Source organism: Lissotriton vulgaris, chromosome 6, assembly GCF_964263255.1.
Source record: "Lissotriton vulgaris chromosome 6, aLisVul1.2, whole genome shotgun sequence".
NCBI classification, from domain to species: Eukaryota; Metazoa; Chordata; class Amphibia; order Caudata; family Salamandridae; genus Lissotriton; species Lissotriton vulgaris.
In genome coordinates, this window is record NC_141694.1 from 192318564 (window position 1) to 192344820 (window position 26257).

The following is a 26257-nucleotide window of genomic DNA, read 5'->3' on the forward strand; positions in this document are numbered from 1 at the left end:
TTCTGTTTTTTTTATTTTAATCTTAATGCCTTCAGAGAACGTATTCCAGATTCCACTACATTGTATATCCTGTAGCCAGGAGTGAGCTTTGCTGTGAATCATGTATTTGTACTTAGTTCAGTTTGATACTCAATCAATTGCACTGCATTCTTTTTTACTGAATTTGTTTTATACATCTAGTTTCTTCATTTGTCATGAATTTTGTTGGGTCTCTTCTGACATACCTATTTTCAGTTCTTTTTAGTCGTGCTTGCTTTTAGCTTTAGCTGTGTGTGTTGTTGACACACCTTTTGTGGACAATATCAATACTTACAATGGGCTTTGTGTCAGCTCATTGCTAATCATTGGTCATCATTCTTGTCAATCTCATGAGCTTGCTTCTTGTTCCATGGATTTCCTTCCTCTTCTTGTATTTGTCGATGGCTTCTTTTACTTTTGATTGGAAGACTTGTATTGTTCCACTGCTTAGATTTAGAGAATACTTTATCCTTTATTTCTTTCAGCACTCCATTGGCGTGCCTTCTTTCCCATTCCCTTTTCTCCATATGCTGCTTCTCCCGTCAGACTCCCAACCTTCTGGTCTCTGTGTTGTTCTCCTCAGCTCGTCCTTTACTTCCTCCACCCCTCTCACTCCTGCTTAGATTGTTTTGTTTATAACCCCACCATCTGTTGGTCACCCTAACCCTCCTTCCTCACCTTGCCTCTAGTCAGTAACTTTACTTGCTCTCCTCCCACCCCACCTTTGTGCTCCCCCATACCTCCTGTTTTTAGGTCTCGACCTACAGCATTGCTTTAGCAATGCTTGTTTGTCGAGATTATAGTGAGGCTCTCAAAAGTCTACCCAAACTGCTGCGGATCGCATACAGTTCATGTGAGCCAGGCGCGTGCACATCGCACATTGCACACCCACAGCCTCGGCATCAGACTTCAAAGGAAGCTGCTCCCCCACCCCCTCCCCCACCCCACCCGCCACCACGCAATGCCGCTCCCCCGCTCCCACCACGCAATGCCGAGAGCTTGTTTCCGTTTCGCTTCTCTCTTCTTGTTTTATGTCTGCTCTTAGTAATCTAATTTATTCGATCTAGAAACTGTCAGACAGTTATTTATGGATTCAGTTTCTGAGTCATCCCTTGTAATCATCCTGTAATGTTTCCTGCCTTGGACTGTGTATTTTATTCGATCTAGAAACTGTTATTCAGTTATTCACGGATTCAGTCCTTGAATCATCTCTTGTAATTAACCCCTAACGAATCCTGTTATCTTTTTTCCATTTTGTACTGTGTATTTTGTGTTATCTCAGTAATTTGTAGACACTTGTTGTGTTATTGTTTTACTTATTTCTACGAGTTTTTCGCCTATTTTTTCTTTTGAATACAAGTTCCCTGTTGAAAGATGGTAGCTAGCCCGGACTACATGTGATACCCGCTTCCGGGTAGCCCTCGTTTATGTTCGTTATCTTAGGGATTCCAAGATGGCGACGGATATAGCATAATTACGATACTGACGGGCGAGGTTTTATTTGTACCATAGGTGGTTTTAATTAATCTAACCACACAACCTGGAGGTAAGACTCTATCGGATATATAAAGGGACCCCTTTTCCCGTATTTCTAGTTGCTGGTATCTTCCGAGCAGGAGACGGATGGCTCAACTTTGATTATAGAGGAAAATGTTCCCCGATCACGTAAGTGTACCGCTTTTTTACTCTGGAGCCACCCTAAGTGTAGATTCATTGTAATGGGTAGTTTGTTGATGAGATTTGGCCCCCGCGAGTGTAATGTGCGGTTTACTGCGACTTATCTATGTTTAAATCTGCGGGGTGCATAACAGTTGAGTCCCTTTATATAGACTGGATCGTATTTTGGGCAGGCACTGTGTTTTCTGTATATATATATATATATATATATATATATATATATATATATATATATATATATATATATATATATATATATATGTTTCCTAAAGCATGCATATGTACATATTTTCTCTAGACCTCATGACTATAATGGAGGAGGACTAATCATTGTATTCAGATATACTGCACGTCGTCTGGACAAATATTAAGTCAGACCTTGAGACATACTCTGCTGCCGTGTGTAATATGTAAGTTTGGTAGGACTTCCGTTGTTCGGCCCTAGAGTTAGAGTAGTTGAGACCATGTGTAACTGATCAGTGCATATGTTTTTGTGTTCAGTTATTTTTTGAAGAGGATTGACTTTACCTTCACCAGTGTCATCTACGAGTACGATTGTTAAAAGCGGGATGCATGGATACACTCTAACGGAGGTATGCTTTAGCATGGCTCACAAATAACTTTGACCAAATCCTTGTTTGACTACTTGAGATTTTCAGAGGCCATTGACTCTCCGTTTTTAGATCTCAACTACAGCATTGCTTTAGCAATGCTTGTTTGTCGAGATTATAGTAGGGCTTTCAAAAGTCTACCCAAACTGCGGATTGGGTACAGTTCATGTGACTCAATTTTTAGAAATAAAAAAGGCGTAGGTTAAAGACAAGGTATTTTAAATTTGTTCTGAATTGCATCTCCTGGGATAAGTGGTTTGCGCCATGTAGGGTATTATTATAATGCACATAGACTATTTATGAACTGCTTTTCGAATGTTTTCCAAAGTGATTTTTAGTGACAACAGATTATGCACTCATTGCATAGGATAACCTGCTGTTTTCGTGATTCCCTTTTCTTAGACAGTTGTCTAGGGCGAAAGCATTACCTTTCTTGATTAAATCACTGCCTGTGTTCAGTACATGATGCTGCATATGCTTGCTTAGAAATTAAAATACTAAACCTATTTATAAAACGTTTTTGCTTCTCGAAGTAAGTTGATGGTTCTTCTCGCCCCAGGGTGGACAAATTTAAAATCATGTTTTTGGGGGCTGCTAAGTGGTATGAGAGGGTGTAACTGCACTCATAGGTTGCCTAGTCGCATACATAATTCCCAGACTTTAAAATCCTAATCTTAATAGCTGACAGCAGGGCTAAAAAGAAATGTAATGGCACAATGTTTAGCATAGCTCTTTAAGAGCTGCATAAATATGAACCCATTTTAAACTCCTTGTTCTCTAACAAGCTTGGCGTCTTCTCTCTTTAACTCCGTATTGGATAGGACATACTAATACACTTTACCTTGTAACTTTGAATAGAGCATTAAAAGATGTCTTTTTTGAGCGATGGATTACCAAATGCTCTTTCCATCTGCACTGTAAAAACACACGGGGACAGCCCAGAAAGCAAGCACATTTTCACTCTACCGGAGATCTAAAGATAAGCTACTGTGTATTAGGCGTCCCTTGTTTTAAAGCTCCTTTGAGTGTATTTGTGTATGTAGTACTCCAGGCTGTTGGGGCTCGCTCAACCCATGGGCCTAACGCAGGCCCCAGCAGGGGGCTTAATTTGTGACGGTGTTTGCCAGAACGCATATGTGCAAATGCAATTAAAAACTAAAAGTTGCTACACACCAAGTCTTTAATGTAAGGTTGGATGGCTGTGGGTGAAAGGAGTCACTAGTGCTGTGGAATGAGCTCTCACTTCATCACCCCTCTAACATATTCATTTCAGAGAGTGATTAAGAGTGAAAATGCGCACACTTATTGTTAGTTCTCTACAGTGCCATCTCGCGCACTCCCTGGCTGTAACATCAACTGGACCTGGCTCATCCCCCTTTATTTAACTTGTGTACCTTGATAACGTCTCATTCACTCCTCCTCAACACCTTCAAGCATATCAATGGAGACTCGCTTCTCGTCGGGCCCTTGTGCTCCTCAAAAGCGTTTCACTGATTATATTTATTGACTCATACGTTTCACTTGAAGCATTCAACATCACTACACCGCACTTTTCAGTACACTACCCCACTAAATTTTAGACTACCCTTCCCTTCAGCCTGCCCTTTCTGTAACCACGGCAGTGCGGGTTTCCTCTCTAACCGGTGCTTTTCAGTCCCCTCTTCCTCCACCTCACGGGTCTCCTCCTGGACTTCTTTGTTGTCAGCTTGCCCTTATCTTAAAAACTTGTGCCCTTCGCTTTTTCTCTCCCCTCTACACCATGGACCCCTTTCTATACCCTCTTCTTTCCTTAGTATGCAGTCGCTGTCTCCACACCATGAGACACCCTCTGTTCCTCTTTCCCCTCAGCCGGTCTCTTTCTTCCAAAACAGTTCCTCTCCGGTCCTCCTTTCCCCTCTGCCTCTCCTCTCTCCCGCCAACCCGTGTATTACAACTCCTTTCACTGTTTCTGTGTGCACTACGCAAAGCTGTTGGGGCTCGCTCAACCCAGGGGCGTAATGTAGGCCCCTGCAGGGGGCTTAATTAAGCCTGTGTCTTCCGAGACGTACACAGGCAAATTCTAATAAAATCTGATTGTTTACGGAAATTATATAAAAGTGCAATATTAAAAGAACACGGAGCATCCTGGCTGTAATTTCTGACAAGGCACAACTTGTTTGAAGTGCGCAGAACCGGTTTCTAAACCCAAACAATCCTTGACAACAACTGAGGGAGCAACCAGCAGCTCTGTTGTGTAAACACAACTATTGTTGCGTGAAGGGGCCAGTCCCATCTGAACATTGGGCACCACCACATCCACCACCACCGCATCCACCACCACCGAGTCCACCATGTCCACCACCACCACCACCACCATGTCCACCACCACCACCATATCCACCACCACATCCACCACCTCTACCACCACCTCCACCACCACGTCCACCACCACCACGTCCACAATCATCACCTCCACCACCACATCTACCACGTCCACTACCACCACCACCACACCCACCTCCACCACCACCACCACATCCACCACCCACCACGTCTTCCACCACCACCATATTCACCACGTCCACGACCACCACCACGTCCACCACCACCACTACGTCCACCACCACGTCCACCACCACCACGTCCACCACCACGACCACGTCCACCACGACCACACCCACCACCACATCCACCACGTCCACCACCACTACCATGTCCACCAACAACACCACCACCACATCCACACCCACCTCCACCACACCCACCACCACCACCATGTTCACCACCACCACCCCCACCACATCCACCACCACTATGTCCACCAACACCATGTCCACCACCACCATGTCCACCACCACCACGTCCACCACCTACCTCCACCACCACCACGTCCACCACCCACCTCCACCACCATGTCCACCACCACTACCACCACATCCACCCCACCACATCCACCACCAACATGTCCACGACCACCACCTCCATGTCCACATTCACATCCACCACCACTACATCCATCACCACATCCACCACACCCACCTACACCACCACCATGTCCACCACGTCCACCACCACCACCACCACCACCACGACCACCACTAACACATCCACCACAACGTCCACCACCACGTCCACCACCACCATGTCCACCACCACCACCACCACGTCCACCACGCCCACCACCACCACCACATCCACCAGCACCACGTCCACCAGCACCACGTCCACCACCACCACCACCATGTCCACCACCATGTTCACCATGACCACTACCACATCCACCACCACCACGTTCACCACAAGGCCACCTCAGTCTATCTATCTATCGCCCTCACTCTCTTTATCGCCCTCACTCTATCTATCGCCCTCACTCTATCGCCCTCACTCTATCTATCTATCGCCCTCACTCTATCTATCGCCCTTACTCTATCTATCGCCCTCACTCTATCTATCTATCGCCCTCACTCTATCTATCTATCGCCCTCACTCTGTTTATCTATCGCCCTCACTCTATCTATCGCCCTCACTCTGTCTATTGCCCTCACTCTATCTGTCTATCTATCGCCCTCATTCTATCTGTCTATCTATCGCCGTCACTCTATCTATCTAAATATCGCCCTCACTCTATCTATCTATATATCTATCTATCGCCCTCCCTCTATCTATGTATCGCCATCCCTCTATCTATCGCACTCACTCTATTGCATCACTCAGCACCACCACAGCATCACTCAGGGGCACCACAACATCACTATGCGCTACCCACAGCATCACTGAACGCCACAGCCTCACTCGTCGCCACCACAACATCACTCAGCGCCACCACAGCATCAATCTGTGCAACCATTCAACAACAACTGGTTCAAATAGGTTCTCTCAATATTTCAAGCTTTATTACAAATGTCACAAAAAGATGTTAATATTTCACTTCTGTTCTTGGATTTTCATCACAATAAAATACACTGAACATAATCTTCACAAAAGTTATTTACAAAAGTTTAAGCTATTGCCAATATAAATTACAATAGCTTTTATTTAAGTATTAATGATTAAAAAAAAATAAAAGCCAATACAACACATATTGCATTACAAATGCTAGCATGTGTCACATTTTCAAACGTTAAAACTATTGGCATTGTAAATGACAAAGCTATTAATTTCGCTAATTTCAAAACGAACACATAAATAAAAAATGTGTTATTTACAATACTAATAGCTCAAACTTTCCTAATGCAAGACCTATTGCATTGCAAATGCTTGTTTAAAATTACATTTGTAAATTCTTTTTAGGAGGGCCTACCAGTGGCAATTCACTGTTGTGCTGCTCCTTTTTGCAAATGCCCTTTCACACGCACCTTTTATTTTTGTTAATTTACCACTCATGGGCATCTGCCACCTTGCAACGGTACAGTTAAAAGAAGACAAAATGGCAACTATGCACGCTTATGCGTGGTGACGCATGTATAGCTAAGCGTCATCACAACGTAGCCACCCTAGCACCATTACGCATTTGTGCACATGCTTGACGATGCGCGTGCGTGCATAAGTCTTGGCACTGTTTTTTCGCTTTGCAGTACAACATTGATAATAACTATTTTTTATTTTAGTGGATGCTCAAGAGCATTGCCAAAAAAGCATTGTCGAAGCCAAACGACGAGACCTCTTGTGCTGGTTTTTATTTCTTCTGTAATTGTCTATGATATTTTTAAGTTTCCATCCCACTCCTTGCATTGCCTGAAGTTTCTTTAGTTTTTTGTTCTGTCTGTATGTGTCTGCTGTTTCATCCCCCTCCCTTTCTCTCACTTTCCTTCATCCTGATATTCCCTGGTATTTTTTGCCTAGTTTATTTTTTCATTGTTTTATTTTCATTCACGTCTCTCTCTTGCTTCCCTAGCTGCTATCCCCATTGCACATCTTCCTCGCCTCCATCACTTCCCATACTGTCTCTCTCTACAACCTCATACCTTGGCCCTCACCTCATCTCTTGTCTGCTCTGCAGAATAAAACGAAGACAGGCCTCAGGAAGTCCTACTTGTGAAGTTATTTGAACGTTTATGCTATGCTAGGAAAACCTATTGTGTGGTCCATGTTGTTTCTAAAAAATATTGTAGGGAACAAGCACCATTACTGAATTATTCATGTCCATAGGCTCAATCATCCATTTGCTTTATCGTCCAATTCTATCTTGATTTTTCTCTAAGAACATAGGGTTGTATGCATAAAAATGTAGATTCCAAAGCATAGACTTCCAACTCCCATCCTTACATAAATATCTCTCTACAAAGCCTCCTACCTGCAGCCAGCACCTGTCCCCAGCAAGAGCACCACCGCGTGTCCCTGGACTGAAGCACATGAACCCGGCGTTAAAATAAGGCACGAGTCTGGCTGGATTTAGGAACTCATTTTTGTAGATGTTTATAAAATGTTAGATTTTGGGAAGTCTGAATTTGAACTCTGTGCTTCTGTAGTAATGAGCCTCAACCTAAACTTCTCCCCGTCCATGCGCTGGGATTTGTTTTGCATCTAGCAATGCTTACTTCTACAGTAAATTATACGAGTCCCAGCGCCTTCATAACCGAGGCCGAGGCACGTGCCTCCCTTGTAAGGCCCAGTCTCAGCCCATACACGTGTATACCTCCTGCAGTCAAGAAAAATAAGATTTTAGGAGAGACATTTCTTTCTTTCAAAGGGACGCCCCTAATACCTCCCCTTTAATACAAGGAACCTTAGTTTTACTTCATCACTTTTAAGAGTTTCCTGCAATTTAAACCAAGTTCACAGAAAACACAGAGAGGTTTTATAAGCAGAGCAAAAGGGTGGATAGATTTCCTTTCGGCAGCTTTGCAGCGACTGGACCAGTCTCCGAAAGGAAATGACACTTTCATTTTTACAATCCTCTAGTGGGGGTCCTTTATTCTACAGTACGGCAGCAGGTTAGACCGCTGAATGAGGGGTATATACGCTGCAGTGTATGGAATGTGTACTGTAGGCAAGCCAGGCAGCAGGATAGACTGCTGAATGAGGGGTATATACGCTGCATTGTATGGAAGGTGTACTGTAGGCAGGCCAGGCAGCAGGATAGACTGCTGAATGAGGGATATATACGCTGCATTGTATGGAAGGTGTACTGTAGGCAGGCCAGGCAGCAGGATAGACTGCTGAATGAGGGATATATACGCTGCATTGTATGGAAGGTGTACTGTAGGCAGGCCAGGCAGCAGGATAGACTGCTGACAGAGACTGCTGAAATCGGGGTATATAGGCTGCAGTGTATGGAAGGTGTAGGCAGGCCAGGCAGCGGGATATACTGATGACAGAGACTGCTGAAAGAGTGACACAGTGTACAGAATTATTAGGATTGCCAGAAGCAGCACTGACTGCAGAAAGGGGTACTTTTGCTGTAGTGCATGGAATCTGTAAACAGGCCGCCTGCTGTGAGAGACTGCTGAAAGAGTTACGTTCTCTGCATTGTACAGAATGTGTAGGCCTGACAGCAGCAGTATAAACTGCCGAAAGAGGGGTACAGTCGCTGCAGTGCATGCAACGTATAGGCTGACCAGGCAGCACTATAGGCTGCTGAAAGAGTGATACATTTGCTGCACAGTACGTAATGTGTGACCAGGCCATGCAGCATTAGGGACTGCTGAAAGAGCTACACATTTGTAGGCTGCCCAGTACGCAGCAGGACACGTTCACCGTTGTGTATGGAGTATGTAAGTAGGCCAGGCAGCAGTATCCACTGCAAAGGAGGGACACCTTTGCTGCAGAGCATTACATATGTACGGTGCACTGGTAGCAGTATAGACTGATGAAAAAGGGGTACATTCACTGCACAGTATGGAATGAGTATGCTGGCCAGGCAGAACGATACACTGCTGAAAGAGTGATACTGTCGCTGCACTGTACGTAATGGATAGTCTGGCCAGCCAGCACTATATGCTGCTGAAAGAGTGAGACATTCACTGCACTCTACAGAATGTGCAGTCTGACTAGGCAGCACTATAGACTGCTGAAAGAGTGAGACATTCACTGCACTGTAAGAAATGTGTAGTCTGGCTAGTCAGCACTATAGGCTGCTGAAAGAGTGAGACATTCACCGCGCTGTGCGGAATGTGCAGTCTGGCTAGGCAGCACTATAGACTGCTGAAAGAGTGAGGCATTCGCTGCACTGTATGGAATGTATATGCTGGCCAGGCAGAACTATAGACTGCTGAAAGAGTGTTGCATTCGCTGCACTGTATGGAAAGTATAGTCTGGCCAGCCAGCACTATATGCTGCTGAAAGAGTGAGACATTCACTGCACTCTACAGAATGTGCAGTCTGGCTAGGCAGCACTATAGACTGCTGAAAGAGTGAGACATTCACTGCACTGTAAGAAATGTGTAGTCTGGCTAGTCAGCACTATAGGCTGCTGAAAGAGTGAGACATTCACCGCGCTGTGCGGAATGTGCAGTCTGGCTAGGCAGCACTATAGACTGCTGAAAGAGTGAGGCATTCGCTGCACTGTATGGAATGTATATGCTGGCCAGGCAGAACTATAGACTGCTGAAAGAGTGTTGCATTCGCTGCACTGTATGGAAAGTATAGTCTGGCCAGGCAGTACTATAGACTGCTGAAAGAGTGATACATTCACCGCACTGTATGGAATGTGCAGTCTGGCTAGGCAGCACTGTAGACTGCTGAAAGAGTGATGCATTTGCTGCACTGTATGGAATGTGCAGTCTGGCTAGGCAGCACTGTAGACTGCTGAAAGAGTGATATATCTGTTGCACAGTATGGAAGGTATATGCTGGCCAGGCAGAACTATAGACTGCTGAAAGAGTGATACATTCGTTGCACTGTATGGAATGTATAGCCTGGCCAGGCAGCACTCTATACTGCTGAAAGAGTGATATATTCACTGCACTGTATGGAATGTATAGTCTGGCCAGGCAGTACAATAGACTGCTGAAAGAGTGATACTTTCACCGCACTGTAGGGAACGTATAGTTTGGCCAGGCAATACAATAGACTGCTGAAAGAGGGATACGTTTACTGCACAGTATGGAATGTGTATGCTGGGCCAGCCAGAACTATGGACTGCTGAAAGAGTGATACATCTGCTGCACTGTATGGAATGTATAGTCTGGCCAGGCAGTACTATAGACTGCTGAAAGAGTGATACATTTGCTGCACTGTATGAAATGTATAGTCTGGCCAGGCAGTACTATAGACTTCTGAACCAGTGATACATTTGATGCACTGTATGAAATCTATAGTCTGGCCAGGCAGTACTATAGACTACTGAAAGAGTGACACATTCACTGCACTGTATAGAATGCACAGTCTGGCTAGGCAGCACTGTAGACTGTCAAAAGAGTGATACATTTGCTGCACTGTATTGAATGTGCAGTCTGGCTAGGCAGCACAGTAGACTACTGAAAGAGTGATATATTTGCTGCACTGTATGGAATATGCAGTCTGGCTAGGCAGCAGTATAGAGCAGACTGCTGAAAGAGTGAAACATTCGCTGCAGTGTACGGGATGTATAGTCTGGCCAGGCAGTACTATAGACTGCTGAAAGAGTGATACATTTGCTGCAGTGTACGGGATGTATAGTCTGGCCAGGCAGTACTATAGACTGGTGAAAGAGTGATACATTCGCTGCTCTGTATGAAATGTATAGTCTGGCCAGGCAGTACTATAGACTTCTGAAAGAGTGATACATTCGCTGCACTGTATGAAATGTATAGTCTGGCCAGGCAGTACTATAGACTTCTGAAAGAGTGATACATTCGCTGCACTGTATGAAATGTATAGTCTGGCCAGGCAGTACTATAGACTTATGAGTGAGACATTCGCTGCACTGTATGGAATGTATAGTCTGGCCAGGCAGTACTATAGACTACTGAAAGAGGGACACATTCACTGCACTGTATAGAATGTGCAGTCTGGCTAGGCAGCACTGTAGACTGCCGAAAGAGTGATACATTTGCTGCACTGTATGGAATGTGCAGTCTGGCTAGGCAGCACTGTAGACTGTCAAAAGAGTGATACATTTGCTGCACTGTATTGAATGTGCAGTCTGGCTAGGCAGCACAGTAGACTACTGAAAGAGTGATATATTTGCTGCACTGTATGGAATATGCAGTCTGGCTAGGCAGCAGTATAGAGCAGACTGCTGAAAGAGTGAAACATTCGCTGCAGTGTACGGGATGTATAGTCTGGCCAGGCAGTACTATAGACTGGTGAAAGAGTGATACATTCGCTGCTCTGTATGAAATGTATAGTCTGGCCAGGCAGTACTATAGACTTCTGAAAGAGTGATACATTCGCTGCACTGTATGAAATGTATAGTCTGGCCAGGCAGTACTATAGACTTATGAGTGAGACATTCGCTGCACTGTATGGAATGTATAGTCTGGCCAGGCAGTACTATAGACTTCTGAAAGAGTGATACATTCGCTGCACTGTATGAAATGTATAGTCTGGCCAGGCAGTACTATAGACTTATGAGTGAGACATTCGCTGCACTGTATGGAATGTATAGTCTGGCCAGGCAGTACTATAGACTACTGAAAGAGGGACACATTCACTGCACTGTATAGAATGTGCAGTCTGGCTAGGCAGCACTGTAGACTGCCGAAAGAGTGATACATTTGCTGCACTGTATGGAATGTGCAGTCTGGCTAAGCAGCACTGTAGACTGCCGAAAGAGTGATACATTTGCTGCACTGTATGGAATGTGCAGTCTGGCTAGGCAGCACTGTAGACTGCTGAAAGATTTATACATTTGCTGCACTGTATGGAATGTGCAGTCTGGCTAGGCAGCAGTATAGAGCAAACTGCTGAAAGAGGGATAGAGTTGTTGGTCTGTAACTGGCTCTCACTGCTTCCCCTGAGGGAACCCCGAGGTCTGCCTGACAGGAGTAATGAGGGACATTTTCAGATTACAGCCGGGGTTTGAGGAAATTACTGCAAGTGAGGTCACTCAGCTGAAGTGGAGGGTTTGGAAACTGACTAATTGAAATGCTGACCGCAGCAGATGTCCGTCTAACCCCAACTGTGACTAAAGCAAACTAAGCACTAGACGCCTACATTTATTAACAGTGCAGTGCATGGTTACGCTTCATGGCGCTAGATGACAGCCTGACGATGAGCACTAGATTGCTGAAAAAGACAGAGGAGCGCACTACAGCTGTTGTTGTCAAGTTATAAATAAAGAAGGAATTGAATTGTGACCTTGGCGCTAAAGGACACGTCACCTGTACTACAACACGTTGTACAGCAACGGATTGAGCTGAGTGCCACATTGGGCCTAGCGAGCCTAACCAGGCTGCGTCCATTTTCCCAATCCATACTGACACTTGGACCTCTTTCTCAAGAGCACGATGTTGCATTGGTCCGAGGCCCCTTTTCATAGGGCCCAAATAAACCCCAACAAAATGTAGGGTCCTCTACATTGTGTGTGGTCTGTAAAGGGCTTTCCCATCGTATTGAAATTGGCAGCTTGTGCACTTCCTGTATTTTGGAATATACTAGCAGTGCAGGTCTTTATTGACATGGCTCTCTCTGCTCCAGACACCTGAGCACAGCCATTCGAAATTGCAGGGGTGCACTGCATATTAAATGTAGGTTTTTGTACTTGTACTATCACATTTGTATGCTCCAGATTATAGGAAAGGTTGGGAGACCTAAAGACCAGAGCAGCTTACTTTGATTACAGCTTCAACATGGTCCCATTAATACACTACCCTTGGAAGCAATACACTTTAAAACATTCCTTGCTAGGATCTAGTACGTTCAATGCACCTTGAGCTCTCTTTTCTATATTAAAGAGACAAGCGGACTGCTCACTGTTCGACCTGCCGACCTCCAGGCAGTGCTTAATTTGTAAAAAAAAAAATATATATATAAGTGTCAGGGCCCTCGTCAGGGGACCACTGCAGTGTGCACCACACATTTCCCCTGCTAGCGCTGACTATGACGGCACCAACACAACTACTAACCATAACACTCTTACAAGTGTGACAAGCCAGACTATTCCAGGTCACCCAAAGCTATAAGAATGGCTTGGACAGCTGGTATTAAATAATGTTGAATTAATATTTACTGTTGTTGTTTTCCTTTCTCAGTCAGACAAACAGCTCCACCATGTGGCAGACTGTCATAAGTACCGGTGTTGACAATTAAGTGCCAGTGCTGAATACCAGAAACCATCGGCTCAAATTCAGCACTGTCTTCATGGACGTTATAGTCACTTACGTAATAGTTGGCAGTGACAGACAGATGATTCTACCAGTGGGAAATTCTCAGCGTGAGGGCCTTTGCCAAAAACCACTGACGGACGAGTGGGAGGAAGCAGGTTTGGTTGGGGTATACTCCACACCAATATGGCTTATCTCCTTTGTTCATCTGTTGAAATAACGAGTCATCCTAAGGGGCTGGTGGATACGAGCACCACAATGTCCTAGGGTAGACCATCCTTCAGCTGGTCGACTTGAGTGCCACTGGCGGATCTCCCCAAGGGCTGCCGGCAAGTGAGAGCTCCTAAGAGTTTACGTCAATACCTGGAGTTGGGGCCGAGAGATCCTGTCTTGGGGTGTGGTCAGGAGCCAGAGGCATCGCTGCATGACTATGGGGAATGGACTGCTCAATCCTTCTCTGCGCCTGCTGTGGCAGAGAGGGATTTCATTACAAAACCCTTAATGCGCTGCACGACCGTCTCAGGGTCCCTTCGCGGTTGAAACATAATTGGTAAGACTCCTCCAGAGTCTGATCTATAACAATTAGTTTAGAACATCCTGGATTTGAGACAATGCCTTTGGTTTTGCAGTAATGACAGCAGAGGGTGGGATCGACCTCCTATTGGATCCTTCGTGTAAAGAAGGTTTTTACTTCAAGGATAATGTTTAGTATGATGAACCCAAGGCAGATTATAGGATCAAGTAACTGCAAAAGAGAGAGTGAGAGAGGACATAGAAATGTTTCTTCAGCAAAGGCACACATCATTATGTCAACTAATTTATTATTTAAGTACATTTTCTCTGTTGATGTGGTTATTGACAAGGGATGCCACAAATAAACCAGAAGCCAGAGCTAGACCGAAATAAATATATGTACATATTTTAAAATAAATCCTGCTTAGAGAATTTGCTCTGAAGAAAAACAATGCAAGGAAGGCGCTGCCATGATACACAAATGCCATCAGATTGGTTATTTCTGCAGTCCATGCAGTGGCCCCATTCAGGGTTTATGTTGGGCATGAGTGAGCAGGTAATGCTTTGGTGCCAATGCCAGTGTGGAATGAATGAAGGTAGGGCTGGCACTCACTGAGAAGAAATCCAAACAGGAGGTCTCTACTGTGGGTCCCTACAGCGTTTCCAAACTGCCAAAATATCAGGTGGAAGATCTTGGATCACTTAGAAGGAAACATTTTTTTTTCCTTTTCACGCACAGGGATAAGTTGATTCAAGCTACCCCACCTGGTTCTATTTTCATACCCAAGAGGTGCTCAGATCCGTATACAAGTCAGATTCCAGAACAAAGGAAGTCCAGAGCCAGAGGGCAATACAAGGAGACCCCCCTCCTTTTCCTCCTAGAGGGATTCTCACTGCAAGAGTCTTGGCGTCCTTGAAAGTGCATTGTTGTGATGTCTGCAGAAAACACATATAGCGTCATAAGCTATCGTGATCATCTTCAGCTGTATCCAAAGCCTCCAACAAGCTAGAACTAGAACCCCTAATCCTAGTGACACCACCATAGCACTTAACAACCATTTTCTGCTCTCATGAGTGCACTATGGTTTCAAATTAGAGCTACAACGTCTTGGTGGCGATTTAACGGCATTTTGCATCTTTTTGTACCCACGTGACCATGTTCCACTGATAAGGAGAGTGATATAGACACACCTTTATTTGCAGTGCGTCCAGTACCAAGATCCACAGAGCGCTCTTTGCAAGCCTGACCTCTCAAATGTCTGAATTTGGCAAAGATCCATTTGCAAGGGTTTAGGGTTTCTCACCCTGTAGCCAGAATAAAACATTAACTTGTCAATAGGTTTTGACCCGTTCACCGCATTCTACCGGACTCTTGAATATTAATAGCTGAGTGAGGCGCCGATGCAGGTCCTAAATAGACCCACTCTTCTGTGCTGGCTAATGTTGGGCTTACCTTTCTCTGTTAGTTGTGGGGTGGGACATAATAAGAGAATTGACTCCTTGTGTATTGCTTTGGTCAGTATATTCCTTGCACACGCACCCAGTGAGGAGCTCTGGACTTTCCAAGATGTCTGCCGCTACACGCATTACTAGCATATTTATAAGAGCTTTATCAACTTACACAACTGCAGAGTATATGTCTGCCCTGTCTGGTAACAGAGCCTCATACCTGTGCCCCTCACAACTCTCTGTCTGACTCAATCCTTGATGCTAGGAGAGAGGGACACAAGGAACATGCAGAGGACACAGCATGCCAAGGAGAACAACTATGTGAGCACTGAAAACGTACCTCCCCTTTTTGCTTACAATTCCAATGTTCACATTAGTTGGCATATATCCCACCACCTAACACAACATTGCTAGTCTTGAGCTGGAGGTGTGGTCCTATTTTATCATCCCACAGCGTGGTGAGCGATTTAGGTAGAGCATCTGCCTTAGTGCAGAACTACAAATGTGAATGGAAATGCAGCCAGCAAAATGCAGAATTATCCCATAAATGTACTCATTTTTAACAATAACTGGTGGAAATTGTGTGTACGTATTGCCTTACCAACATCGCCACTGCCAAGGAGAGCAACATTTATGTCCGGCGCAAAACACAGCATTTATCCTAAACCAATGGAAAACCCAGCCTTTCTTGCCAGACACATGCAATACTATTCTGGAAGTTAAAGTGGCCATCGGGTAAAGGATGTCACATTGCATTTCAAAGCACAAGCACAATTCATCAAACAAAGCAACATTCTCAGATACCTATTGTTGCTAATGGAGATTCAGGACTGAGTAAAGAAAGTAGTTTTTTTCTCTACTTTAGAAGACCTCCGTAAGGAGCAAAGAAAAAAAGAGAACATTAGTATAGGGTATACAGTCGGCACATTGTTTTTCTGTGTGTGTGTTCACTATGAAATACGGGCAAGTTCCCCCGACTGCTATCCACAATTGGGGAGTAAAGAATTTGGAAACACTGATCAGTCGTCAATGTGTTCCATATAAGTAGAAACTCAATCCACCACTTATTGCTGCCTTTTCACCTTCATCAGTCTTCCTCTTTTTGCTACCAGGCCTACCGACAGATACTATGAAGCCATTTTGCTACATACAGAGGTTAGGATCTGAAATCCCTTTGAAAGGTTAGGATCTTCAATCCCTCCTCACAATCCCTAAACTTGAGAGCTTCATACAGAGGTTAGGATCTTCAATCCCTCTTCACAGCTCCTGACCTTGAAAGCTTCATACAGAGGTTAGAATCTTCAATCCCTCTTCACAACTCCTGACCTTGAAAGCTTCATACAGAGTTTAGGATCTTCAATACCTCCTCACAGCTCTGAGCTTGAAAGCTTCATACAGAGGTTAGGATCTTCATTTCCTCCTCACAACTTGAAAGCTTCATACATAGGTTAGGATCTTCAATCCCTCCTCACAACTCATGAGCTTGAAAGCTTCCCAAAGAGGTTAGGATCTTCAATCCCTCCTCACAACTCCTGACCTTGAAAGCTTCATACAGAGGTTAGGATCTTCAATCCCTCCTCACAATCCCTGAACTTGAGAGCTTCATACAGAGGTTAGGATCTTCAATCCCTTCTCACAGCTCTGAGCTTGAAAGCTTCATACAGAGGTTAGGATCTTCAATCCCTCTTCACAACTCCTGACCTTGAAAGCTTCATACAGAGGTTAGGATCTTCAATCCCTCCTCACAACTTGAACGCTTCATACAGAGGTTAGGATCTTCAATCCCTCCTCACAATCCCTGAACTTGAGAGCTTCATACAGAGGTTAGGATCTTCAATCCCTCCTCACAATCCCTGAACTTGAGAGCTTCATACAGAGGTTAGGATCTTCAATCCCTCCTCACAACTCCTGACCTTGAAAGCTTCATACAGAGGTTAGGATCTTCAATCCCTCCTCACAACTCCTGACCTTGAAAGCTTCATACAGAGTTTAGGATCTTCTATTCCTCCTCACAACTTGAACGCTTCATACAGAGGTTAGGATCTTCAATCCCTCCTCACAATCCCTGAACTTGAGAGCTTCATACAGAGGTTAGGATCTTCAATCCCTCCTCACAGCTCTGAGCTTGAAAGCTTCATACAGAGGTTATGATCTTCAATCCCTCCTCACAACTCCTGACCTTGAAAGCTTCATACAGAGGTTAGGATCTTCAATCCCTCCTCACAACTCCTGACCTTGAAAGCTTCATACAGAGTTTAGGATCTTCTATTCCTCCTCACAACTTGAACGCTTCATACAGAGGTTAGGATCTTCAATCCCTCCTCACAATCCCTGAACTTGAGAGCTTCATACAGAGGTTAGGATCTTCAATCCCTCCTCACAATCCCTGAACTTGAGAGCTTCATACAGAGGTTAGGATCTTCAATCCCTCCTCACAACTCCTGACCTTGAAAGCTTCATACAGAGGTTAGGATCTTCAATCCCTCCTCACAACTCCTGACCTTGAAAGCTTCATACAGAGTTTAGGATCTTCTATTCCTCCTCACAACTTGAACGCTTCATACAGGGGTTAGGATCTTCAATCCCTCCTCACAATCCCTGAACTTGAGAGCTTCATACAGAGGTTAGGATCTTCAATCCCTCCTCACAACTCCTGACCTTGAAAGCTTCATACAGAGGTTAGGATCTTCAATCCCTCCTCACAACTCCTGACCTTGAAAGCTTCATACAGAGTTTAGGATCTTCTATTCCTCCTCACAACTTGAACGCTTCATACAGAGGTTAGGATCTTCAATCCCTCCTCACAATCCCTGAACTTGAGAGCTTCATACAGAGGTTAGGATCTTCAATCCCTCCTCACAACTCCTGACCTTGAAAGCTTCATACAGAGGTTAGGATCTTCAATCCCTCCTCACAACTCCTGACCTTGAAAGCTTCATACAGAGGTTAGGATCTTCAATCCCTCCTCACAACTTGAACGCTTCATACAGAGGTTAGGATCTTCAATCCCTCCTCACAATCCCTGAACTTGAGAGCTTCATACAGAGGTTAGGATCTTCAATCCCTCCTCACAGCTCTGAGCTTGAAAGCTTCATACAGAGGTTATGATCTTCAATCCCTCCTCACAACTCCTGACCTTGAAAGCTTCATACAGAGGTTAGGATCTTCAATCCCTCCTCACAACTCCTGACCTTGAAAGCTTCATACAGAGTTTAGGATCTTCTATTCTCCTCACAGCTCTGAGCTTGAAAGCTTCATACAGAGGTTAGAATCTTCTATCCCTACTCACAACTCCTGAGCTTTAAAGCTTCATACAGAAGTTAGGATCTTCATCCTCCCTCACAATCCATGAGCTTAGGAGCTTGGCTTCTGAATAACTAGCTGTAAACTGTCTTGACTCATTATGAACTTGATACGTGGAACCACAATGGACTCTACAATGACTCACTCATTGTAAGCTCCCCATTTTGACGTGGAATAAAAACTTGTAGCAGAGAAGGTAACCCATTAAGCATAAAAAATCTAAATATCTAATCTATCTGCAATTGGGAACAATTTCAGTATTAGATGGGGTATTAAAATACTATTTTCTTAACATGAGTGGCTGTAGATATACATGCTTAGCATACTCCTGCTATCATGTGTTGGGCTCAGACATTTGCACTTGCTTTTCTTTGAAGAAGTCTCTCAAGTCAAGAGATAGGGTGTGACTTTCCCTCTTGGAGAACACATGTACATGGGCACCCATGCCATTTTTTTTCTGGCAGCGAGTTTTGACATGCAGAGGAGGCTCTGAGGTCATCATATTCCAAGTACGTTTTCTGCCAGGCTCATTCAGTTACTCTTTCATCCCACTACACTGAATCCCACCGGGATTCAGAATTTCCTTCTTACCAATGTGCACAATCTTTGACAGCACTGAAGACCACTACTGACAACTTGAGGCATCGAGCCCTAGTCCCCCCCAGGAGCCCGGCATCATTTCAATTCCTCTGCTGTCTGAGAATGCTGCACGAGTGATGGAACCGACACCTTCCCAGAATTGTCCTTGATGCCACTCAAAAATCCCTGGGCAGACCCCCACAACTCCTCTTGCCTATTATGCCTCATCTTCTTCTCCAAAAAGACCCTTCAGTACCAAAGAGAATGCTGCTGGGCACACAGCAGAATGCAGCACGTGGACATCTCAAGCACCAGCAACATCTTCAATTAGGAAGATCTCATGGTACCTAGAACAAGAGAGAGCCGGGCTATTGGGTCTCCCCGCAACTCAACTGTCATCCAGCCCAGAGACCGTGTTTTCAAGGGAATTCATCTGGCACTAAAGATTGGCCTCACCTGAAGACCTTGTGCAGGGTCATGAACAGGGTCATTAATATAACTTCAGCCCCTTAGACCATTCCCCTAAGACAAGACCAAAAAAAATTCTTAGGCTGGGGCAGAACACCACTTCCGAGGGAGTCAGACATCGAGTCTGAGCAGAGGAGTTGGGACAAAGCCATCCAAAGGCACCTGCCACCTCCGGGCTCCAGTTGCACAGACAAAAGGCTTCTGAGACTGGCAAGCTTCCAGTAAAGGATGTTGAACATTCTCACCCATTGAGCCCTAGCCACGCATACGGTATCGAGCATGAGAGGTTTGATTCAAAGCTGGCACCTACACTGCCTTCGGCACCAATCGACAAGACATTGCCAGTGCTGAAGCCAACCTCGTCTCCAAAAACCACCCTGACTCTGAATCTCTCCTTGGCTCCGAAGGCAAAGGAGAAAGACAAAGGGCTGTTGACATCTCATGAGGAGGACGCTGAGTCCTTGATTTTGGAGAGACTTCAGCAGGTGTTGGACGTTAGACAAAAGCTCCTCTTTGTCACTTGGGAACTGGTGAGATTTCTGTAAAACTGACTCCACCGGCTCCACTGCCACCTTTGGAGCCTGTTCTACGTAAAAGGAGACTTGCTTTCGAGAGGGAACCTCCTTCCACTGTTCCCACCTCGGAACCGACACCCAAGGCGCATATAGACATAACCACTAGACCTCTACCACATAGCCAGCTTTCACCACCACCTTCCCCATGTCCATATATATCTCCACAGCTGCCTTCACCAGAATCTCCCAGACAGCCCCAATGAGGCCTTTAACCCTTTTGATTAGATGAAGGTGAGAGTTGCACCGATGACTGCACTGAAATGACTATAATGTGGATCCCCGAGAGGATCCAGACCTGGATCAATATCCAGTTAGGGTCACCCAGAGAGCTGCAGACTACCACATGGCTGACCTGCATATTACACAGAAGGATTATTCCCCAAATCCAAGAACACACAGTCTAATTTCTCCCTAAGCTCAAGGGCATAAAAACCACCCCAGACCCTATCAATGCTACAGTGTTCACCCCGAGGGCTGAGAAGAAATGTAAGCTTTCTCCCAGTGACCCAATGTACATTAGGGGACAGGTTCCATCCGACTCCCTGGTTGCAATGGGAAGAGATGGAGGAGCTCCATAAGCACTTCCCAGAGCGGAACACAAAGCGTCTGAGGGCAAGGGCAAGGTCATCTCCAGCGTTAGCATTTGCTGTGCTTTGGATGTGCAGACACAGCCTTCAGGGCCATTAATATCATGTTGGGGTGCTCTGTATCTCCAAATTCAAGCCCGGGGTCCAGCAGTCTCTCCTCAACTTCCCATTCGACAAGGAAGCACCTTTTCAAGCTACAGGTTTATGAGATGCTTGAAAAGATTAAGAAAGCTACAGAGACATCAAAGTCTATGGGAGCACTGTGCTCTTGTCCACTGCTTACATGGGCTGCTTTCAGAAAAACTAGCCCACAGCAGGAGCAAAGGCCACCTCACCTGAGTACCCTCACTTATATGGGCAGGCTTACCATCACCAGGCCAGCAGGGGGGGACATAGGGGCTCCTACAGAGGCAACAGTAGGGTTAGGGGCAGAGGTGGCACCAGCAAAGGCTGTCCCACTTCCAAGCTGTGACTTACCCCTCAAATAAACTGTAAGAAACAATAGAAGATTTCCTCCCTCACTGGGGGGGGAAGTCAGGTCGGAGAAGTGGGTCCTGGCAGTAGTCCAACACGGCTATTGCCTCGAGCTACACAACATAACCCCAAGATACCATCACAGGCACACATTTTCAGCTAAGAATATCTCGCCCTTCTTCAATAAGAAGTGCAGGCCCTCTAACAAAAAGAGACCATAGAATGGGTATCCCAGGCCACCACCGATGCGCTGTGTAATTTTTCTTCTTTCTAATCACTAAAAAGGACGACTCACTCAGACCCATCCTCAACCTCAGACCCCTAAATTTATAGACTAAATCAGAACATTCCAGTAAGACAGCCCTCCTCTTTGTCAACAGGGAGATTTCATGACAGTGCTCGATCTCAAGGACTCCTATTTTCATATCCCCATCTACTGTGCTCACCTGAGGTGCCTTTGTATGCGACAACACTACCTGTTCAAGGAACTTAGTTTTGGGGTCCCCATGGCTCCAGGGGTATTTATGAGATGCCTTTTAGTAGTGGCTGTGCATCTGTGAAGAGAGAGTTTTTAAGTCTTTCCCTACCTCAACGATTGGCTGAGGAAGAGCAGCAACAAGCTTCAGTGTCTGGCACACACGCAAACATCAGTGTCCCTTCTGCACAGTTTGGGATTTACCATAAATGCTACAAAGCCACTTCAAATACAACCCTTTCTAGGGGAAAACGTAAATGTGGTCACAGCCAAAGACTACCTCAACCAATGAAGAGTCAAACATCGAGCACTTTCTTTCTCTTTTTCAGCACAATCGTCAACTTACAGGTTGAACCGTCATGCGTCTCTTAGAAATAATAGGCTCCTGCATCACCATCATTTCTCAGACAAGGCTGTACATGCGTCTCTTCCAGGAGTGCCTTGCTGATCAATGGTCTCGAGCAGAAGGTCGCTGTGAAGATTTAATGTAGGTATAGGCCAAAGCTGCTCTTTGCATTGGAGAAACAACATGAACGTGTTGCAAGGCAGGCCTTTTGCAGACCCAGTACTTTCTCTCTTACAGAATAGGCATGGTTCTCGATGATATCCCAGACCACGGACCATGGCCGTCTCAGCAGCATGGGCACCACATCAATTACTTGGTACTACTTGCCGTTCATTTAGCCCTGAAAGCCTCAGGCAAGCATCACTAATCTTCATTCTAACGGCTCTAGCCAGGGCCAGACAACCTTGGTATTCCGCCCTCCTGGAGGCCTCCAAGTCCTCACGTAAGGCTCCTCCTCAGGCAGGAATTTCAATACAGAGGCAGTTCGGGTCAGGCATCCTGATCCCACGCAGAACGGTCTTACAATTTGGCACTCGAAGTCCTAGCATTCGGTTACCTTAACCCTCCACAAGAATATCTGTCTGTCTTGAAGGAGGCCCATCGGCCCACAACACAGGCTTGAAAATGTTTGTTCATCGCTGCGCCTCTAAAAACATGGACTCCTTAAAGCCCACCATCAAGGATATCATTGACTACCATTTTCACTTACTAAAGTTAGGCCTTGCAAACACTTCTATTCGCCTACACCTAGTCACAGTTGCCTACATGCAAGCAGAGAACACGTGTCTCAATTCCTGTGATCAAGGCCTCTACAACAATGGATGCTACTATGATTTATTGTAAAGATATTGTTGAATGGTCTACAGCTATGCGTAGATGAACATTTATTTTTGGTAATACAACATGAGCGTTAGTAGGGTACAAGGAAGAGAGATAATTAAAACATTTATTGATGACCATGAACCTGGGTGGGTCAAGGCAGCTTTTCCTCTATGAAGTAGCACACAAAACAAAAGCTGTTTCATTAGAAAGGCATTCCTGAAAATGTGAAGTAGTAGCTGCTTTTAACACTGGTATCTCTTGGTTGGTAATGCACAACAGTGCAGAGCAGCGTCTTTGATTTACAAATAAGGAGAAGATTCATGTACATTACGCTGACATCTGAGATTTCATTTGTCTAGTTCCTGGTTTGTTGTTTCAACATCTAACTTATTGGGTGAACAGCTTATGAAAATACATTTACCAAGGGGACTCTCATGACTAAGGGTACAGTGCATTTGAGAAGCAATGTGTATATAATCTCTGTACTCTCAGAAAATATCCCTTTAAAGCCAATGAAACAAGCAGATTCAAACGGGCACAAATACCAATCCGGGTTAAACCTGCTACCTGCATTACGGTATTTCTACTAGCTCTTCTAGTGCGGGCAAAAAACTGCTGGTCTTAGAAAACCTCAAAACGAATGGAAAATGACAATTTAATTCTGAAGCCATGTTGACGTTTAATAGCTATTTGATTAACCCTGTAGGTGACGCGCTTTCCCTCTAGCGCTGTTGTACGTTTGTCAATGGAGAAATGAATGAAAGGACAGGGTAAAGCTAATAACCAGCCTCCCAGAACCAGAGAGTTTCTAAGCCGCCTCCAAGACACACAACGGTTGTAGACTCCTTTATGCTATGGATCTCTGAGCTTTCAGTAGTTTTTAGATGTAAATAAAGCCAAACAGCCTGCAGCCTTTGCATGCATGGAAGGTGAAGAAAGGCTCTTTTGAAGGTGTGTGGGTACGTCCTAACAGAAACCCCCCCTCCTATGATGCTTACGGAGAAAAGTAGGTCCTTCCCTTTGAAGACGTGGAGGATCTGACGCGCTCCAATCTGCTGCCAGAGGCTCCATGACACAGCGGCCCAGACTTGTCCTCTCACATCCAGACAGTAGCGACAGAAACAAAGAGCTCTCATGCCAGACACATAGATTTTCACCCAGAGGCATGATGGGAAAGTAAATATTGAAGTCACAATAGTAGCGACAACTGAAAAAGAAACACAAAGTATCAAAAACATAGTTCTGGGAATTGAGTAAAGAGGGGAATGGAACATTAAGTTGTAAAAGGAGGAGCAGGAAACACAAACTGCTTCAAAGCAGCAGCATTTCTGCACCGAGGGCTTATAATATACAAATGTTACTGTATGTGAACAATCCATGCAGCAGTGATAGCTGTGAACTGACATCACTCACCTACTCCAGAGACCTTATATTCATGTTTACATTTGTTTATGTCTCATTAAAATGAGTAAAGAGCAGGGAAACTTTGGACACAAAAACATTGATAGATCATTGTTAATCCTAGAATTGTTTGGGGGAGTTCCCCTACTTAATCCCATAAACGTGAATTCTGGAGAAATAGTTTGGCATATGAGCTTGGAGGAGTAACAGGAGAACCAGCTTTTGCTGACTACTACCAGATCGGTTTAGAAGCCGCTTTCATAATGGGTGTTGATATAGGTGTCCAGCCAATATGTCTAATCAAAAGACTGAAGGATGGCAATCCAAGGGAACTGAAGGGTCACCATGAGACTAGTCTTTTTTCACTCTTAAGAGTCTATGACAACTGTGAGTATCTTCAGCTTGGTGTTCATCTTCATTCAGAGAGGTAGTGTTGGGCTCTTGAAAGAGGTGCAGGAAGTTGGGGAGAATAACTGTAATTGTATTTATGTCGTGCTTACTACCCCATACTTAGTGTTGAAGCACTTTTCGGCGATTAGCGATTAGCGCTCTACTCTGGAACCCAAAAGGATTAGTGGTGGATTAGTAAAGGGAAAGAAAGGGCTGTTCTACTAGCGCCCTTGCAGTCTACCTGTCGATGAAGCTTTTATCCGCATTACATTACTTCTTCATTCCTTGTCGAAGCTAGTAGGGTTGTTCTGTCGGGCATGGATGGTAGAGTAGGGCTTACGTGTCCCAGGTGGATTCATCTATCTGAAACATTGTCCGAGTCTCTGCAGAAGATGGATTCGAGGTGGGTTTATGTGCTGCGAAGGAGAGAAATAGTTGGAAAGTCAAGGTAATAACATGAGAAAGTGAGAGAAAAATATAAAAATTCCAAAAAGAGACATAAAAAAGTGCGCCAGAAAGATATGAGACACCTAGTACTCATTTTGTGCAGGAGGATAGGCATGTAGAGTAAAACAGACAAACTCTCATATACTGGTTATAACCTGCCTGTTTCAAAAGAAATTAAAATGAAGAACCACACAGATAACGGACATAAATCGTCCTATAACCAAAAACAAATCATTCATTCTAAACGCGTTGCTTATGGAACGATTTCTGCGTCTAATGAACATGAACATTAGACAAGGCACTGATCATGCTATATTGTGACACACTGAAGTGATATTGTTTGTGACAGGGAATGTTTACCTCACCTAGTTAATTACTATTCATATGCTTGATCTCTTCATGCCACTGCCATAACAGCATATCTTACTGTTTTCAGGCAAGAGCTTTACCTTGACTATCACTGTCTTCACGAACCCGCCCCAGGTAGCCACCTACCACAGAGCTATCAAAGTGACGGTGGACGGACCCCGCGAGCCCAGGAGTGAGTACTTCAACCTTTTGGCCATTCATGTTTGAGTGAACATTTGTTCCTTTTGTTTTCATTTTGTTTCAAAATGTACAATATGGGTTATTTTGCCAGTATTGACTAACCGGTGGAAGTCACACTGCTATAAGTGGTAAAAGTTCACTATCTGATCAGTGACATATCTACAATTAACATTTGCCCTATCAAGTACGTGCACCACGTCATGCTACATATAGGCTGTGCTATATTTGATCTTGCCCTACGGAACACTTGTGCATGCTCCTTCTTCAGGTTTACAGGCTCTCTAAGAGCAATATCTGCTTGTTTGAGTAATGCCACTGCTGTGTTCGGTCATGCTCCAGTAATTGTTGCAGGTTGCTTGCTCTGATAGATTTAGTGAGACACAGCTAATCCCTCTTGGTTTTTCTGTC

General features: G+C 44.8%; 2 protein-coding genes across 4 annotated transcripts in view; one reads left to right on the plus strand and one right to left on the minus strand.

Annotated features, from left to right (window-relative positions):
* Positions 1 to 25191, minus strand: part of SUPT3H (SPT3 homolog, SAGA and STAGA complex component) — a 1963693-nt gene extending 1938502 nt beyond the window's left edge. Inside the window, exon 1 of the mRNA XM_086926226.1 lies at positions 25095 to 25191. The gene's annotated coding sequence lies outside the window, so the exon portion shown is untranslated. The remainder of the gene's footprint in view (positions 1 to 25094) is intronic.
* The window catches only part of RUNX2 (RUNX family transcription factor 2), a 331526-nt gene that overhangs the window by 193597 nt on the left and 111672 nt on the right, over positions 1 to 26257 (plus strand). For all 3 annotated transcript variants that reach the window (XM_086926222.1, XM_086926224.1, XM_086926223.1), the window contains one exon: positions 25737 to 25841. In XM_086926222.1, the coding sequence (XP_086782348.1) occupies positions 25737 to 25841 (105 nt within the window). The remainder of the gene's footprint in view (positions 1 to 25736; positions 25842 to 26257) is intronic.